General features: G+C 37.6%; 2 protein-coding genes across 3 annotated transcripts in view; one reads left to right on the top strand and one right to left on the bottom strand.

Annotated features, from left to right (window-relative positions):
• The window catches only part of DMTF1 (cyclin D binding myb like transcription factor 1), a 44423-nt gene that overhangs the window by 16983 nt on the left and 9569 nt on the right, over positions 1 to 17871 (top strand). Inside the window, exons 5-11 of the mRNA XM_006779159.2 lie at positions 2831 to 2925; positions 5749 to 5863; positions 7203 to 7279; positions 11619 to 11776; positions 13231 to 13263; positions 14150 to 14259; positions 16502 to 16730. Of these exons, the coding sequence (XP_006779222.1) occupies positions 2831 to 2925; positions 5749 to 5863; positions 7203 to 7279; positions 11619 to 11776; positions 13231 to 13263; positions 14150 to 14259; positions 16502 to 16730 (817 nt within the window). The remainder of the gene's footprint in view (positions 1 to 2830; positions 2926 to 5748; positions 5864 to 7202; positions 7280 to 11618; positions 11777 to 13230; positions 13264 to 14149; positions 14260 to 16501; positions 16731 to 17871) is intronic.
• TMEM243 (transmembrane protein 243) overlaps positions 5809 to 17871 on the bottom strand; it is a 39626-nt gene continuing 27563 nt past the window's right edge. The window contains exons 4-6 of one of the 2 annotated variants that reach the window (XR_001512425.1): positions 7782 to 7919; positions 6505 to 6619; positions 5809 to 5896 (exon numbers count right to left, since the gene is read on the bottom strand). Coding sequence is in view for 1 of the 2 variants with exons in the window: in XM_006779158.2 (XP_006779221.1) it covers positions 7800 to 7919 (120 nt within the window). In the remaining variant the exon portion in view is untranslated. Of the gene's footprint in view, positions 5897 to 6504; positions 6620 to 7287; positions 7652 to 7781; positions 7920 to 17871 lie in introns of those variants that run through there. The other variant, XM_006779158.2, reaches the window with a different exon arrangement.

Below are 17871 nucleotides of genomic sequence, written 5' to 3' on the forward strand. Positions count from 1 at the left end.
CAGGTACACAGGGAATTCTGGAGGCTAATATTTACAATAAGACTGAATTCATGAAAAGCAGGCTTGAAGTATTTACATGTTTTCTGTATTTGTAAAACATATGTTGATAAATCAACTTAGTAAAGTTTCTATATTTTAAAAAAAGTCACAAAAAGGCATGAAGTCCTATATATCTTGGACTGCTTGAGTGAGCAAGTCATTCGCTGGACTTAGCGGAGGTGAATATTTTTAAATATTTAACTTAAAATTTAATTTTAAAATTCATATTTTCTTTACATGCTTTTTAAAACTGATAAAATTTATCTTCTGAGTCTTAAAAGTCCTCTTAACTTTCATAGTAATCAGTCTAGACCACTAATTGACCACTTATTTTTGCATCATCTACCACCACATTCACTCCATTCCCTATTCATAGTTATAACTCTTGGTGATTACTCATTCAGATGATTGTTGCAATATCTTAGCCTCCTATTCTTTTTGTTCTTCACACTGCCTTTTCTCTACCATTACCACTTTTGTTGCTACCTATTAACTAGAGTGCATCTGTTTTCTGTTTCAGATTTTGCTTTCCTACCACTACTTCCAATGTTTCCAGCGTACTTCTTCCAATACTCTTACACTCCTATGATCCTTTGCCTCACTGGCACCCATTAATCTTACCACTTTTTCTTTGTTCCTTCTCTACTTTGTATCCTGTTCCTCCTTACCCAATTTCACTTTCGTGATTAGTCATTGTAATCACTGTCTTGAATTGCCGTCTGGTCTTTTTTTCCTTCCTTCACTTATTTGTTCTTTCGTGAAACCACAACCTTGGTTAAATTTATCTGCCCACTTATGTGTCTGTACCTGATGGGAGAAAAACAGCACAGGCAAACTGACTGATCCCACTTGAAACTCATCATCATTATCTTGGAAGTGGGCTCATGATGTTGCCTGCCAGTCACACCATACATACTTCACCATAATTTTCTTTATCCCACTCTGACATAACTATTTCATATATCCCGAAACCTCAAATACTTTCTCCATCTTCGTTACTATCAACTGATAACCTTGCGTACTACTTTACTGAGAAAATTGAAGTAGCCAGAAAATAATTTCTATAAGTTTTCATTTCCACAGATACACACCTACAAGTATCTATGTCCATATATTCTATCTTTTCTCTTAGTGAAGGCCAGCCAGCTCTTCATTTTATTAGATCCTATCCCTTTGCCTACTCACTGACATTGTTACAATTCTTGATATTCTCTTTTGAAACATCAATTTTTGCTTCTCTAGCATTGTTCCCTTTAGCATTGTAAACATACTATAATTCTTTAAAAAGTCCCATCAGCCCACTTCTGTCTCCCATCCAATTTCTCTCCTTCCCTTAAGAGGAAAGTACTTTGAAATAATTGCCTCCATTTCTTCTTCCATTCTTCCTTCATCCCACGCCAGTCAGGCTTTTACCTGTCTCGCTTCACCAAAACTGCTCTTTTTTTTCCCCAGTCTTTGTCTTGCTTGATCTATCCACAGTTTTTGACAATATTTATCACTCCCTCTTCCCTGCTTAGCATTTTGTCATGTGGATCCCAGGGAACACGTTTCTCTAGTTTTCCTCTACATTTCTGCCCATGTTCTTCTCAGTCTCCTATGCTGACTTGTCCACATCTCCCAAACCTCTAAATGTGGCCTGCCCCAGGACTCGGTTCTTAGACTGCTTCTGTTTCCTGTTTTCACTCCCTAGAACTAATGATTTTAAATTCTATCCCTGGTGATGTCTCCCAGATTTATTCCAGTCCAGACTTCTTTTAACTCTAGATGTTTAGTACGTATCTCAAACTAATATGTTTAAAACTGAGTTCCTGAAACTTCCTAAATTTCGAAACTTGCTTCTACAGTCTTCCCTATCTCATTCTTGGCAGGTACATTTTTTCCATTTGTTGACATTAAAAAAAACCACCTGTAATATCATCTTTGACTTTTCCATTTCTCTCATGTTTGGTTTATCCGCAAATTCTGATGGCTCCACAATTTGAACTACAATCACCCTTACTTGATTTCACCCTGGTCCAAGCTACTGGCCTCTTGTCACGATTATTGAATTAGCTTCTTCACTGATTTCACTCCAGCCCTTGCCGCCCTTTAAGCTATTTTCCCTATAGCAGCCAGAGTGATAATATTACAATAAAAGATTATATCATTCCTCTAAATCTTTCATTGGTTTCCTGTCGGAGAGTTAAAGCCAAAGTCTTTACAGTGGCCTACAAGTTACCACACAATATCTTACTGTTCTTGTTCAGTCTGCTTTGGCCACACTGCCCTCCTTGCTATTCCTGGGAAAATCCAGGCACCTCCCCATCACAGAGCTTTTGCACTCGGCTTTCGCGTCTGAAATGCTCTTTCTCAGGACACCTACGTGATTGGCTCCCTCTTCACTTTGTTCCAAGTCTTAGTTATTTTTCCTGGCCGCCTCTCTAAAATTTCAAATACCCTTCCTCACTTTCAGTACATTCCCTTTCCTTCTTTATATTTTTCTTCTTACTACTTACCATCATCCAGTATAATACTGTGTTCATTTTGTGTTTAACCCATTAGAATATAAGCACCATAAAAGCTGGGTTTTGCTCACTGCTATCTCCAATTACTCAGCAATACCCACTGTGGTATTAGATGCACAATAAATGCATATTGGTTAAATGCATATATATAAAATATACATATATTTATATATATGAACAAGGAATGTGTTAGGAAATTAGATGGTCCCATTTTTTCCAAGGATTTTTAAAAACTAATTAGAACCTGCCATTGCTATTCTAGAATTGAATTTTTCCTTTCCTTGAAGTTTCAGAAAATGATCAGAGCTTTGAGGTGACCATGACTGCAACCACAGAGGTGGCAGATGATGAGATTACTGAGGGAACTGTGACACAGATCCAGGTATAGTAAGTCTTTTTTTACTTTTTATAATTGATATGAGAGAGAGAAAAAAAAATAAACACTGATTTGTCGTTTCACTTATTTACGCATTCATTGGTTGATTCTTGTATGTGCCCTGACCCGGGATCAAACCTACAATCTTGGTGTATCAGGATGACACTAACCAACTGAGCAACCCAGCCAGGGCCAGCTCTTCTTATTGGCTGCAAGAGGATCATCCTTTACACATACCTTAGGTGGTAAAATATTGTGAACATACTTTGTCTGACAAAGTAGCAGCCACAAAATTGAGGGTAAGATTTATTACTTCGTTCAGGTTTCCAAGTCCCTACATATATGAATCTCAGAATTGTAAGCAAAAATAAAATTTTAAAATTCTTCCCCTGTAGAGTGGTTCACGTCTGTTGAAATAAATGATGCCTGTGCATTCATTATCTGCATGGACTGATCTCACTTGAGCTGTTAAATAACTTTAAATTTTATCTTATAGGAGATATTGATTGGGATATAAAGCTTTTTGAGGCAGTTTTACCCAGCAGTTATCTGTAGTGACTGATTTAGAGAGGCTACATATGATCTCTGTTTTGTGTCAGTGGAACTAGTCATTACAGATAGGCTTTAGTTAGAGTAGTTATAGTTATATAGTTCCTTTTGGTGCTTGTAGGACTATATACATTTTACCATGTGTTTAGAGGCTGGATTATAATCAGCCTTACTGTTTTCCTCTTAATGTGAACTTCTTTGTCTCATAAGTTATTTCTGCCAAAAGTAATCAGAATTCTTTGCTTTCTTAGCCTAAAGCTTAAATTTATTTTACTTAAAAATTTATCTCTCGCTGATTGTGCCTTTCTGTTTAGTAGCTTGTGCTTTTGTTTCATTTCTTCATTTAATAAAATATTTTTATTAAATGAAGTAGTAGGCAGTGGAGACATTATACCATTATTTTTCTAATGTGAAGCATCTCAGCGACCTTGTTCAGTTAAGTATAATAGTTGTAAATTGATAAGTAACATCAAGGACTAAGGACATCTAATGTAGGTGCACTGTGAACCTCTTGCAATGGAGCGCTTCAAAGTGGTTCCACAATGAAAGGATTTTCAGAGGCATGAGTCTGTGCTTAAATGGCTTTGAGATAGGCTGCAGGTCCTCATAATCTGCCCTCGGGTATCAGCTGGTGATTAGGACAGGAATTTTTTTCCAAGCTCTCTGAAGCAATAGAGCACATCCTTTCTTCAAAATGGGGCTTGTCACATTCATTTCAGGTTCAAAGACTATGAAGTCTTCACTTCCATTCTGTTTTCAATGCAGTAAAAATAACTATACATACGTATAATTTTGTTTACAACCTAGCTAGAAGATTGAGCAGTGGCAATGTTAGTTAGACATGTTATAGGGTTGTTTTGTTTGCGTTATTTCCAAAGAGTTAATGAGTTATTATTTAATATTATCTTCTTGGTTTGTTATTACCATTTTAGTGAATGAAAAACTTTTAATAATTTCTAATATATGTTTAATAAGATTAACATCAGCTGTTAGTGAAAATCAGCATAGTTAAAAGTTCAGCAGTAATGTGATCTTCAGATTACAAGAGGCCTTAGACCCCATCTGTCTAGCCAGGGGTGGGCAAACTTTTTGACTCGAGGGCCACAATGGGTTCTTAAATTGGATCAAAGGGCCGGAACAAAAGCATGGATGGAGTGTTTGTGTGAACTAATATAAATTCAAAGTAAACATCATTACATAAAAGGGTACGGTCTTTTATTTCAATAGTTTTATTCATTTCAAACGGCCGGATCCAGCCCGCGGGCCGTAGTTTGCCCACGGCTGGGTCTGTCTCCATTCTCAGCTTTATAAAGGTCTCTTGGTCTTTAAAAGAAAAAAGTCTAAAATGCATGCTACATAGAGTTATAAAACTTTTCATACTTGATCAGTGATTTATAGCTTTTTGCCCATGGATTTTTTTAAAAAAACACTCTTATGAATATAATATGTTAATTATCAAATATAAAAATAAAGTAGGTAACAATAAAGGTGTGGCTTTTCCCCTTATGTACTTTCGTGGTTCAGTGATAGCTTCTCTCTTACCAACTGAGATGGGTTTCATTTCCTGTGGAAGTTAGAAATTCACTTTTTATTTATTGAAGAAATAGTTCAATCTTTGTTAGTACCTCCAGCCAGTGACATAGCTTAGTAGTTGATCCAATCCAGAGACAGCACAAGGTTGAGTGATCACTAGACAGGTAATTCTCCCCTTATCCTACTCTGCCTGTGATAATGTCAAACTGCATATGGCAGAACTATTGTCAGATTTTCCTCACTCACACTATAGCTCTCTTTAGTTCAAGGTCAAGTCTTAAAAGTAGCTTTGTTCCTGCTAGATTAGGTATGTATGTAATTGAAAATATGCCCAGTGATAATTGCCACTGAATTGTATTCTTTAAAGGGTGAATTTTATGGTGTGTGAATTATTTTTTAACTACACGTTTTTCAGTAATGACGGTATAGCTGCAAAAATAGTAAAAAGTAGTATACAATTCTTTGAGGAGAAGGGATAAATTAGTGATGGTAGGAGTTATGACACTCTAGAAGTTGACTACCATAAAGTTGTCAGTGAACAGTAAGCACACCATAATTTTGTAAAATGTCTTTTGATTTAGCCTGTTAATCCTTTAAATTTAACAGGTTACATTACAGATGACTAAATATTTACATAGCAAACTACCTGTGAGGACATTAAAAATCATAACCCCAGCATTTCCATTTTGTATGTATGTGCTAATTTAAATATATAAGTATACAAATGTATATTTTTACCTTTTCAAGATTCTACAGAATGAGCAACTAGATGAAATATCTCCCTTGGGTAATGAGGAAGTTTCAGCAGTTAGCCAAGCATGGTTTACAACTAAAGAAGATAAGGATTCTCTGACTAACAAAGGTAAGATATATGTACTGTGAATTTTAGTGTCCGCTGGAAAAAATGGAGATAAAAAGAATCATTAGGATTCTGAGTTGGACCTTCAAAATTGTGATTAAGTAGTTACAGTAATTGAGCTTTTCTTTTTATTTATTTTTATTAAATGTATTGGGCTGACATTGGTTAATAATATCATATAGTTTTAATTGTACATTTCTATGATATGTGACCTGTATATTACATTGTGTGCCCACCACCCACAGTCAGATTGTTCTTCTTCACCATATATTTGGCCCTTTTCTCCCTTTACTCCACCCCCAACCCTTTCCTCTGGTAACCATCATACTGTTGTCTATGTCTATGAGGTTCACTTTTATATCCTACCTATGAGTGAAATCTTACGATTCTTAATCTTTCCTGACTGGCTTATTTCTAATTGAATTAAACTTGAACTTTCCTCATTGAATTAAATTTGGCACTAAATGACTCTGAATGAGCTAATAAAACCACCATTTTTCAATGATCGATCATTTTTCTGAAATGTAGTAGATATTGTCCTGTTAATTTTTGAGCAAATGGATAGCGGTGGCATTTAAAAAACAATACAGTACAGTTACTGCTTATGGGACTAGGAAATCAAGCATTTTCAAAGATCTACTTACTTTGGTCTGATAAGTAGCTTAGAGGCTTACTGTCACGTGGTGTTTGTAGTGCGGCTTTCTCATAAGGATTGCTAGGAAGCTGCTACAAGAGAAGGGGGGTTGTGGATGTGCCACTCTAAGAAAAGGAAACAAAAGTAAGTAAATTGTTTTTAACCACTGTAATACACATTTAGAATATACTGTTCACTTGGTAGGTAGCCAGTGTATTATGTTTACTTTGCCCTAGAATCTTTGTATATGTTATTTTGCCCATAAAGTTTATTTTTCATTGGAGAAATTTTTCAGCAAGTTTTTAGCACAGTTGGGCTTTTCTAATACTTGTAAGTCTTTTTAGGTGCTCTAGACCAGCGGTCGCCAACCTTTCGGACCTCACAGACCACCAGTGGTCCCCGGACTACCAGTTGGCGACTGCTGATCTAGACTACTGAAAGGGTAAGAGAAGTTACTGAGTGGAAGCCACATCTTTTAAATCTTTTACTTACCATTCTCTTTATTTAGTAGGGTCGAATGTATTCTTTCTTAAAAACCAGAGGTTTCAAAAGCAACTTTACCTAGGGATCTTTCAAGTTTCAGATGAATGAGAAATTAGCTACATTTGATTTTCATAGATAATATATTTAATCAGAAAGCAAATCTTTATTAATGTACTCTTCTCAAGGAATAACGTTTTCTATAATATTACTTGTTTTCTTTTAAAGGACATAAATGGAAGCAGGGGATGTGGTCCAAGGAAGAAATTGATATTTTGATGAATAATATTGAACGCTACCTGAAGGTATCTTATGGCATATTTTTGTTTCACTAATTTGTTTACTGTCAATTGCAAAAATATCAAAGCAGCATAATATATATACTTAGAAGCTTTTTAATAATTTGTGTAATGGATGACTGGCTAATGTAACTTCATTCTAAGGTGTATGATTTTAGTATATTTTTAAACCAATTTTGAATTCTCAGTTTGAAATAGCTTTTTTGCTTTAGTTAACACTCTGAAGTTTAGACAAAAATCTTAATAGTCTCTCAGAATCTTAAAGCCTTGTCTTTTAAAGTAGCCTGAACTGGGCCCAGTTGTGAGCATCTTTGTCATTTTGAAACTCTACTTTTATTGACTTTTACATTCCACCAGTTGCTGGTCCTCTTTGTTGGCCTGAAAAAGATGGAAAACAATTTTGGTAATAGGAACTGAGTGATGTAGAAGAACCTGAAATTTCCTTCTTCTATTTCTTGTTTATTGATTATAACAATCAACCAACCAAAGACACTGTTTGTCCACCCACCTTTACCCACAGGCAGCATCAAAAGCTTCTCCACCCCACAGGCCCACAGGGCTTCGGGCAGGGAGAGGCCAGCGTGGTGCGGGATTTAGTTAAAATTGGAGGCAGAACAGCAACCTCAGTGCTGCCCCTGAGTGGCACCTATGAGTGAAAGAAACCACACATTTTTGCATGATCTGAGCAGATTCATAACCAGTTATGTGAGACCCCAAGGTTACCCTTTATGGAAACCCTGCTAGTGTTTTTAGTCACTGGTTATTTTTACCAGCTCAAGCTGTTGCTTCATCCCCAGCACTACCTCAGGTCCTTATATTAACTACTAGAGGCCCAGTGCACAAAATTCATGCATGGGAGGGCAGGGGGTCCCTTAGCCTGGCCTGCGTTCTCTTGTAATCCGGGACCCCTCAGGGGATGTCAGGCCTAAACCGGCAGTCGGGCATCCCTCTCACAATCCAGGACACTGCACGCACCAGTGACCATACTTTTCATACAGGTGAAAGGCATCTTGCTGTTGTATGGGCAGCTACATTTTTTTGCCCTCATTATGAAAAGTAGTACATAACACGATCCTTCTGAGGCAGTAGTACCATTTTCCCCATCTTATGGGTGGGAAAACTGAAGCAGAGAGAAGTTAAGTAATTGGCTTTGTCACACAGTTATAAGTGTCAGAATGAGGGCTGACCACAAAATGTGCAAGCCAGAGTCCATGCATGTCATCACTGCATCATCCTGCTTTTTCAGTGTTAGAGTAGCCTTGCCAGGTTTTAATTTTAAAATCTAAGAGACAGTTTTCAATATATAGGGTAGGGTCCCTAGGCCTGGCTGGAGATCAGGACCATCTGTGGGGTGACCAGCAGGCAGGGCAATCAGGGGGGCCCCTTCTGGCACCCGCCTTGGCTGGTGGCCTGGCGCTGCCCACTGGCCACCCCCTCTCCCCCCCAATTGCTGCCATGGCCACTGGTCGCCTCCCTCTCAGGGGAAAGGGGGGCAGTGCGTGTCATAGCGACCAGTTCTGCCTGTTTGTTCTGCTGTACAGTCGATTTGCATATTAAGGTTTTATTATATAGGATAGGTTTCCTCTTCTGTGGAATGGGAATACAATAATACCAACTTCAGGTGCGTTAAGAAAATGAGTGAACCATTCATGGCAGAGACTGGCATATAGGAGGTGCTCATTATATGCTGATGCTGCTGTTTGTGCCCTGCCTTTTACTGCCAGAAGACAGGGTAATGTAGTGGATGAAACTGCATAAACAAAACAATTTTAGAAGATTCTAATATTTAGAAACATTTTGCTATTAAGTTGTTACAGATTTTTTACATTCAAAAGTAATTTTACCTGTTTTTTAAATTTATATAAATACAGCCAGTCCTCAGGTTACGTGGTTTTGTGGTTACGTTGCCATCTCCCATTTAAAAATTCTGTCATTTTGACATATGTGTTTTATGTTTTTTATTATAACTACAAGGTCAGGAATTGTTACCTTTCTTTTAAAATTTTTTACTGTTTCACTTCATTACTGCTGTGTATGTGCTCCATGTGAATGACGTAGGTGCTTATATAGGTGGGTTCCGACTTACAGCGAAAATCGTGTTTCGTCGCATCGTCGTGTCGTAGGAACAGATCTCTGACGTAACCCAAAGACCTACTGTACATTCATTCTTTGGTTATTACATAATTGGGTATTATATAACTTATTTTGTTAGATGTTAGGCATTTGAAATCAATGCCCTGTTGGTTTCTTTAGCTGTATTTTATTGTGCAAAATGTATATATAAAGTTACCCATCTCATAGTTAATGGTCATTTGAGTTCTTTTTTAAAAAAATACATTTTATTGATTTTTTTACAGAGAGGAAGGGAGAGGGATAGAGAGTTAGAAACATCGATGAGAGAGAAACATCGATCAGCTGCCTCCTGCACACCTCCTACTGGGGATGTGCCCGCAACCAAGGCACATGCTCTTGACCGGAATCAAACCTGGGACCCTTCAGTCCACAGGCTGACGGCCTTCCACTGAGCCAAACTGGTCAGGGCTTGAGTTCTTTTTAAAGTTGTTTTTTTTGTCATTCAGTGTTATTTTGTATTAGTTTCAGGTGTACAGCATAGTCGTTATACACTTTACAAAGTGCTCCCCATCCCCACCCCCCCATACCTCCAGTACTCACCTGACACCATACATAGTTATTGTAATGTTATTGACTATATTCTTTACTAGAGGCCCGGTGCATGAAAACTCATGCACTGGAGGGGGGTGTCCCTCAGCCCGGCCTGCCCCCTCTCACAGTCTGGTAGCCCTCAGGGGCAGGAGGCGATCAGGGGAATGCGATGCCCCCATCACACCTCTGCTGCTGCCACTGCTGGCAGTGCAAGCCTTGACCAGGCCTTGTTACTTGAGCCTCGGGTGGCCCTGGGTGGCTGGGCAGCTGCCATCCGAGGCTTGCCTGTGCCTTGGGCCGGCCTTGAGCGGCTGGGGGGCTGAGAGGCCTGGGGGACTCAGGAGTCGGGCCCAGCCTTGCCAAGTGCCTGCTGCTTCAGCGGGGCCAAGGGGACTGAGTGACACTATCTTGTGGCTGTGGGTGCCACTATCTTTGAGGGCGGGGCATCAATTAGCGTATTCCCTCCTTATTGGCTGTGGTGTCACCATCTTTGTGACAGCATAAGGGTCAATTAGCATATTCCCTCTTTATTAGATAGGATGCTGTATTTCACACTCCTGTGACTATTTTGTAAGTACCAAATTTGTACTACTAATCCCTTTATCTCTTTTTGTTTTGTTCTGTTTTGGTTTTTTTTGTTGTTATTGTTGTTGTTGTTGTTAATCCTCACCCAAGGATATTTTTTCACAAATCTTTAGAGAGTAGGAGGGAGGAGGGAGCAGGGAGGAGAGAGAAACATCAATTGGTTGCCACCCACATGTGCCCCAAATGGGGCCAGGGATCAAACCTGCAACTCAGGTATGTGCCCTTGACTAGGAACCAAACCCAAGACCCTTTGGTGTGTGGGCCAATACTCTAATGACTGAACTACACCAGCCAGCGAAAATCCCTTCATCTTTTTTATCCAGTCCCATAACAGGTTCTTTTTGCTATTAATTGTATAAATCTGGTATTTTATTATGATTTAATTTGTGTTTTTCTGATTATATGTTTTCATATGATTATTTGTACATTTGTGGTTCCTCTTTGAAATTCCTGTTTGTCTTTCAGCAATTTTTCTGTGGGGTTTTTCTTTTTGTAGATGTACTTAATGTATGCCAGATCCTAATGATTTTTTGGTTGTGTTACAGATGATCTTGTCCAATTTAGTGGCCTGTCTTTTGTTTAGGTGTCATTTCAATATCAAAATTAATCATCTTTTTTACTTTCATATTTTGCATGCTGTTTAAGAAATCCTCCCTTTCCTCAAGGGCATTTTAGTTCCTCTTTAATCTTTCAATACTTTTATATTTTCCTTCATAAAGGACTTATATAACTTGCCTAAGACTTAGTTCTAATTTTAATTTGATGCTTTTGTAATGAGAATTTTTAAAGACTTTTTTATGAACATTGTATAGAAATGCAAATGACTATATATTGATTTTACAACCACTAGCCTTCCTAACTTCCTACTCTTTTAAGTCAAAATTTTTCATAGATTTTTGGGAGATATACAGTTTATTTTGGGGAACATTTAAGTATCACTATTATCTTGCAACATTTTGAAATTTATACTTGTAATTAGCAACACATTACTTTTCAAGATGTCATTGATAACCTTTTAAAAAATGGTTTAAAAGTATAGTATATTCATATGCATTTTATCAGAAATCCCTAAATCAAAGAAATGTAACCCATTTAGGCACGCGGAATAAAAGATGCTACAGAAATCATCTTTGAGATGTCAAAAGACGAAAGAAAAGATTTCTACAGGACTATAGCATGGGGTCTGAACCGGCCTTTGTTTGCAGTTTATAGAAGAGTGCTTCGCATGTATGATGACAGAAACCATGTGGGAAAGTATGAAAACTTGTAATGTTGCATGATTTCATGTAATTAGGGGAAATATTTAAAGAACTGCTTTTTTAAAAAAAGAAAAAAAAGAATTGTTATCATAGCCTTAATTGAAGGCAGCCATATTATGAATTATTCTTGGGTTATGTTTCTCCAGGTCCATGTTCTGAATATGGTGAAACCTCATTATAACTAAGGACTCTTTGGGAAATTAGAACCTATATTACTTTACATAAGTTTGATTTAAAACTTAGCTGACTTACTACCTCAAAGTCTGCTTTGTAGTAACATAAAAACTGTAATAGTGGTTAAAGATTTAGGAAGTATGAAAAGAACTCTATAAATTCATTGGTAACATTTTTTTCCTATTCATTTTTATAGTATAGCATTTCCTAGTTCAGTGACTTTTTTTTAAGTAACTAAATTTCTGGATACTATGCATGGGTTCTATTATAGGTAACATGGGAGGACATATTTTCAATGCAATGATTTATATGGTGTTTTGACATATTTTTTATTTCTCTTTGGGAATTTCAGGTGGTGATAGTATGGCTTATCAGATACTCTTTTGTTTGTTTTTTAATCCTCATCTGAGAATACATTTATTGATTTGAGAGAGAGAGAAACAACCATCGATTGCCTACCATATATATATTTCCTGACCCAGGAATCAAACCTGCAACCTTTTTTTGTGTATGGGACAGTATTCTAACCCACTGAACCACCCGGCCAGGACTGACTACTGTTTTTTAGAAGTGCATTGCATTGACTGTATTGTATACTTGCCCACTTAAAAAAAAAAGAGCTTTTTATTGGAGCTAGAGTATGTCAATGCACATGCATGGGTAGAGGAAATGAAGATAATTTTAAACTTTTATGTGCCTTGTGAGAATTTACCATAGATTTCCTTTCTAACTCTGGTTTACAATGTCATCAATAAGTATTTCAGAATAGCTATGATATTAGAGTGCCTGAACCGAATTTTTTTTTAAACATATTTTTATTGATTTCAGAGAGGAAAGGAGAGGGAGAGAGATAGAAACATCAATACTGAGAATCATTGATTGGCTGGCTCCTGCATGTCCCCTACTGGGGATTGAGCCCGCAGCCCAGGCCTGTGCCTTGACATAGGCTGACGCTCAACCACTGAGCAACACCAGCCAGGCATGAACCAAATTTTTAAAGAAGAGTTAGGCAGCATAGGAGCAAATATATTTTAAATGTTGCATTTTCTAGAGAAAATTACATGTAAAGTCCTCACTTTTATTATAGCTAAAGTATGTTGTTGTTTTTTAAAGAAAGTAGAAGTATTAATTTTTATTAATATACTTTGAAATTGGTTACCTTGAAAATATTATCAATTTTAACATTGGTCTAAAGTGAAATTCTGATTTTTATTAAGGTTTTTAGCATTCTTTGTTTTAATTGATCTTTTTTATTTAATTTCTTTAAATTTCCAGATATACACCTGAAGAAATTGAAAAGCTGAAGGAGTAAGTTTAAAATTTTTGATTCATTAATTCTGATATTTAGGTTTTATTACTTTGTCTTGTGTTTTAAAAGTTTTACTTTGAAATGTCAAGAGATTTTTCTAGACTGGTCTAATTTAATCCTGCTGTTATGCATGATTGACCATAAAAACTTACCAGATCTATACCTGCACAGAGTAGCCATGCCCATAAATTTAGTCTCCTGTCGCTGATTGACAAATGAAATGCATCCTTAGACCAGTTACGGGTTACAGAAGAGTGACCTGAAGTCTAAATCTGGGGAACTTATATACCAGGATCAAAACCAAGGTTGTGCTACATGCTTACTTTAGAATATGACTTGGCAGTGTTTCGCTTAATTTCTGGGCTATTTCACTTAATAGAAATAGCCCTTACCTTATAAGGGCTATTTCACAGGAAACATAATTTTTGCTTCATTGAGTTAGAACCATAAAGTATGAATTAACGTATTGTATGTATCATGAAAAAAATTGAAGGATGATCCTTTATAATGATAAGTACTTATGAAACTTTTTCAGATATCTGAGAAGAGCTTGTTAGGAGTATTCAAAAGGGAAAAATCTTGGGATTGCCTGGGAGATTGTGTCAATAACCTGAGGGGAAATTTGGACTTTTTTGAACACGTATCCAAGTTACTTATTTCTTCTCTGACCCAGGAAAAAGGCAATTGCTGCCTGTTTTTTTTTTCACCCACAGACAACTGTGGACCCCAAAAAAAGGCCACACTTTCAAACTTTGGCTCTCAAAGTATTGCTGCCCACAACTTCCAAACCAGTCAAATGGGAAGAAGAAGAATGAAGAATAAATGATGAAATTAAAAGGGAGAAAACAGTTGAACCAAATGCTGATTGGCAGACTCTTGTTTTAGGCTCCGGATAAAGCATGGCAATGACTGGGCAACAATAGGGGCGGCGCTAGGAAGAAGTGCATCTTCCGTCAAAGATCGGTGCCGACTGATGAAGGATACTTGCAACACAGGTACTGTGAGTACTACTGGTGGGTCTTTTGGTTTTGTTTTATCTTTTGGTCACATTTGAGCTTCCTGGCCTTTCAGATACCACTTTCCTGTCTGTTCTGGAAAGAGATTTGTCATTCACTTTCGTTCAAATTTTATTTTCTAGTCTTCCTTTTTCTTCAGGCTGAATAGAGCCAACTAGTTCTTTATTGTTGTGCTTTTGTGTAAAAGTCGTCTTGCTCACAGAGACACAACATTTCAGTGTTTATAGGTTTTAAGTCAAGCATGTTTCCATTTTGTAGCAACCCAAAACTGCTGCAGATGGGAAAGTATTTTTAAGAATTACACACAGGGATTTTTAAGGCATATATATAGGAAGTAATTTTAATTTAAGCTCATCTAACTGTTGAACCTTTGTTAATAACAGCTTATCAACATATGTTTATGAAAAACTTCAGTTCTAACCAGGTCCCACCTTAGGAAGAAGCTGTGTTCCAATAGTTTGTATTGTATTTGCTTGTTTTGAACTCAAAGTAAATTTTTCCATAGAAAAAACTTGGTGTTTCAGTCCCTAGGCCAGATCACAAATACTTATTTAATTCTTACCGTATCCACATGTGCAGATGGTATTGTTAAACCTAAATTTTGTGCCCAGTAACAGTATTTAGGCTCTGTCACTAAATTCTCATTAACCTATTTGAGCCTCAGTTTCCTCTCTAAAGGGAAGAAGAGGCAGTGTTATAGTTTCCTTTTAGCGCCAGTGTTCTCTGAAGGATCCCCAGTCTCTGAACAGTTTTGTTTTGTTTTTTTAATCCTCATCTGGGACATGCTTAGAGAGAGAGAGAGAGACATCAGTGTGAGAGAGAAACATAGATTGGTTGCCTTCCATATGTGCTTGGACCAGGGTTCGAACCAGCAACCTTTCAGTGCACAGAACAATGCTCAACCACCTGAGCTACTCCGGCCAGGCTAATTAGTCCTTTTTTTTTTTTTTTAATCCTTATTGTTGAAAGTATTACTGGGCTAATTAGTCTTTTAATAAGAAAAATAGTTCTCAAATTAAGCTTGAACTTCCAGTATATATATATTTTCTTCACCCTCCTACCCTGCTAAAGTGAAATCAGTAATGTTTCCTGCTAAATCCCTCCACCAGCACTATTATCTGCAAGGCAATGAAGACATAAATCCCACCAACTCATTCTCCAGTGAATGACAACTTAATGAATGAAGTAAGAATGGGAGATTTAGATGTAGGATGGACCCTAGAGGTTCATGTAAGATGTTGTGAGTACAGAACCCCCTTCGTTAGCATGATTTGGACAAAAACCGTGCCATTCCTGGATTGCCAGCCTGAGAGTTTGAGCTGCACATCATCTTTCCATGTTGCTACATATTGTTTCTGATCAGGAGTTCTCTCCACTGTGCCACACCATGAGATAGCAGTCTGGGTTTTCCCTTCCTTTCCTACCATGGGAGAGCAGGACATTGTCTTGAATCCATGGTATCCAGACTGTGCCTAACACATAATAGGCAATAAATATTGATTAAACAAATCTTGGAAGCAAGCACATAGCCTTTTTAAATTTTTCCAGAAGTCTTTACCTACTAATAGTAACAAAATAGAAACAAGTCTTTTCCTTTCTGTTTTTCTACTCAAGCTCCTTAAGAAAAGACCAAGAGCAGCATTACATGTTATTAGTGGGTTTATGAGTTCAGAAAAACCTGTAATAAAAATATGCATGAATGCCAGTCTCAGACTTGTATTTACAGTAGTGGGGATAGTGGGGAAAGGAGACAGTCTAAACCTATTTTTATTTTTACTAAAATGGGTGGGAGGCCATATATGTTATTTCACTTGCCCTCACCATTCATTCCTGTTGAGCCTAAGATAGAGTATGAGTTTCTGTGCCCATGAAGCCATCGGTGAAGCTCCTCCCATTTATGATCAAGTACAACTGGAGAGTACATAAAATTCTTTCTAGTTATGCTTTGAGTAGTTTTTCTTAAATAGTCACTGTGTGCTTTGTATTTGTATTCTGTAGTATTTTCTTTTGTACTAAGAACCTGCCTGGGTTAGTAAAATGCAACTGTTCGAGTAGGTATTATATGCAGTTTCACACCTGAGGGTTATTCAGAAATAATTTTAGTATTACTGCCTACTTCCCAGCAGTCCTTACAAATACAGGGCTGAGTCTGATCTGCGAGAGAGAGAGAGAGAGAGAGCGAGCAGGTAGCAGTAGTGTTCTGGATGATTTCCTTTTTCAGGGAAGTGGACCGAAGAAGAAGAAAAGAGACTGGCAGAGGTGGTTCATGAATTGACCAGCACTGAGCCCGGTGACACCGTCACACAGGGTGTGTCTTGGGCAGCTGTGGCAGAACGAGTGGGTACCCGCTCAGAAAAGCAGTGTCGTTCTAAATGGCTCAACTACCTGAACTGGAAGCAGAGTGGAGGTACTGAGTGGACCAAGGAAGATGAAATCAATCTCATCCTCAGGTTTGTGTCCTAAATCTTTTAATGACAGAAGCTTCTTAATTGCTGTCGGCGCCTTGATTTTCCTCTTTTGGTTTCCCTAAGTGCCTAATGTCTGAAAAGCATCCTTCCCATATTCCATATTGAGCTCTTTTTTATTTTTTGTTTGTTCCTTTATAGTGATGTTAGTGCTTGTGCAAAGTACCAGATTGAAGGCGTGGAGACTGAGTTCTCTATATCCACAGAACAGGTGTGGCACAGGCCGCGTCAGTGCAGCTTTTCCGCTGTCCCGCCGGTGTGTGCCTCATTCCTGGGCTAGGTGGCCATGCTGCAGGTGAGGGCTGTTCAGTCTCCATGCCCTCCGATCTTTGGCTACTGTGCTAGGAATGCCAAGAAGGGGACCCAGTCTACAGTTACCCCACACCTTCAAACTGGACCAGATCAGGCACTTGCGTTTCATACATATTAAAAAATAACTAAGGTAATAATCCTAAGCTTATTTTTTTAATTAGTTACTTTAACCATGAAGAGTCAGTGACTCAAATGGGCAAAAAAACCATCAAGAAAATATTTGAGACACTGAAGTAATTAATAGAAGCTATTATTGTGACTGTTCCCTACTGAAAATCAAAATCAGCATGAGAGTTAAAGCTAGAAAACAAACCATCAAAACCCCAAATTTAGTTATTTTTAGGGAGGGTTGGGTTGTTGCTGGAGTTGTTTTTATCTTGTCATTTTTGTTTTGGGTCTTGTTTTTAATAGTGTGTTTTTTTTAATTAGTCTTTATAAATAGCTCATTTCTAAATACTTTTTAATTTTACAAATGGGAAAGCTCAGATCCTGGAAATAACTTCCTATAACATGCTATAAAACATTGCAGAACACTATACAACTAAACCTGTTCTTACCCTATTCTGACCTTTAGCTACTCCCATTCCTTCACAGTGCTTTATCTGGTTCGTTTACAGTTCTGCCCATTGGTTGTACCATTAACAAAAGTCTGTTGCTGGTGATATTTCATAGCTCTTAGCTCTGGAAACAGCTCTGCACTGTTGGAATCCTACCTACCCCATGCAACTTAACAATAGCATCTCAATGACATAACCTGCCATTCCTGTTACCACCAGTGTCATCATGAGAAGGGATATTATGGAGAAATAAACTA

Source organism: Myotis davidii, unplaced genomic scaffold (genome assembly GCF_000327345.1).
Source record: "Myotis davidii unplaced genomic scaffold, ASM32734v1 scaffold187, whole genome shotgun sequence".
NCBI classification, from domain to species: Eukaryota; Metazoa; Chordata; class Mammalia; order Chiroptera; family Vespertilionidae; genus Myotis; species Myotis davidii.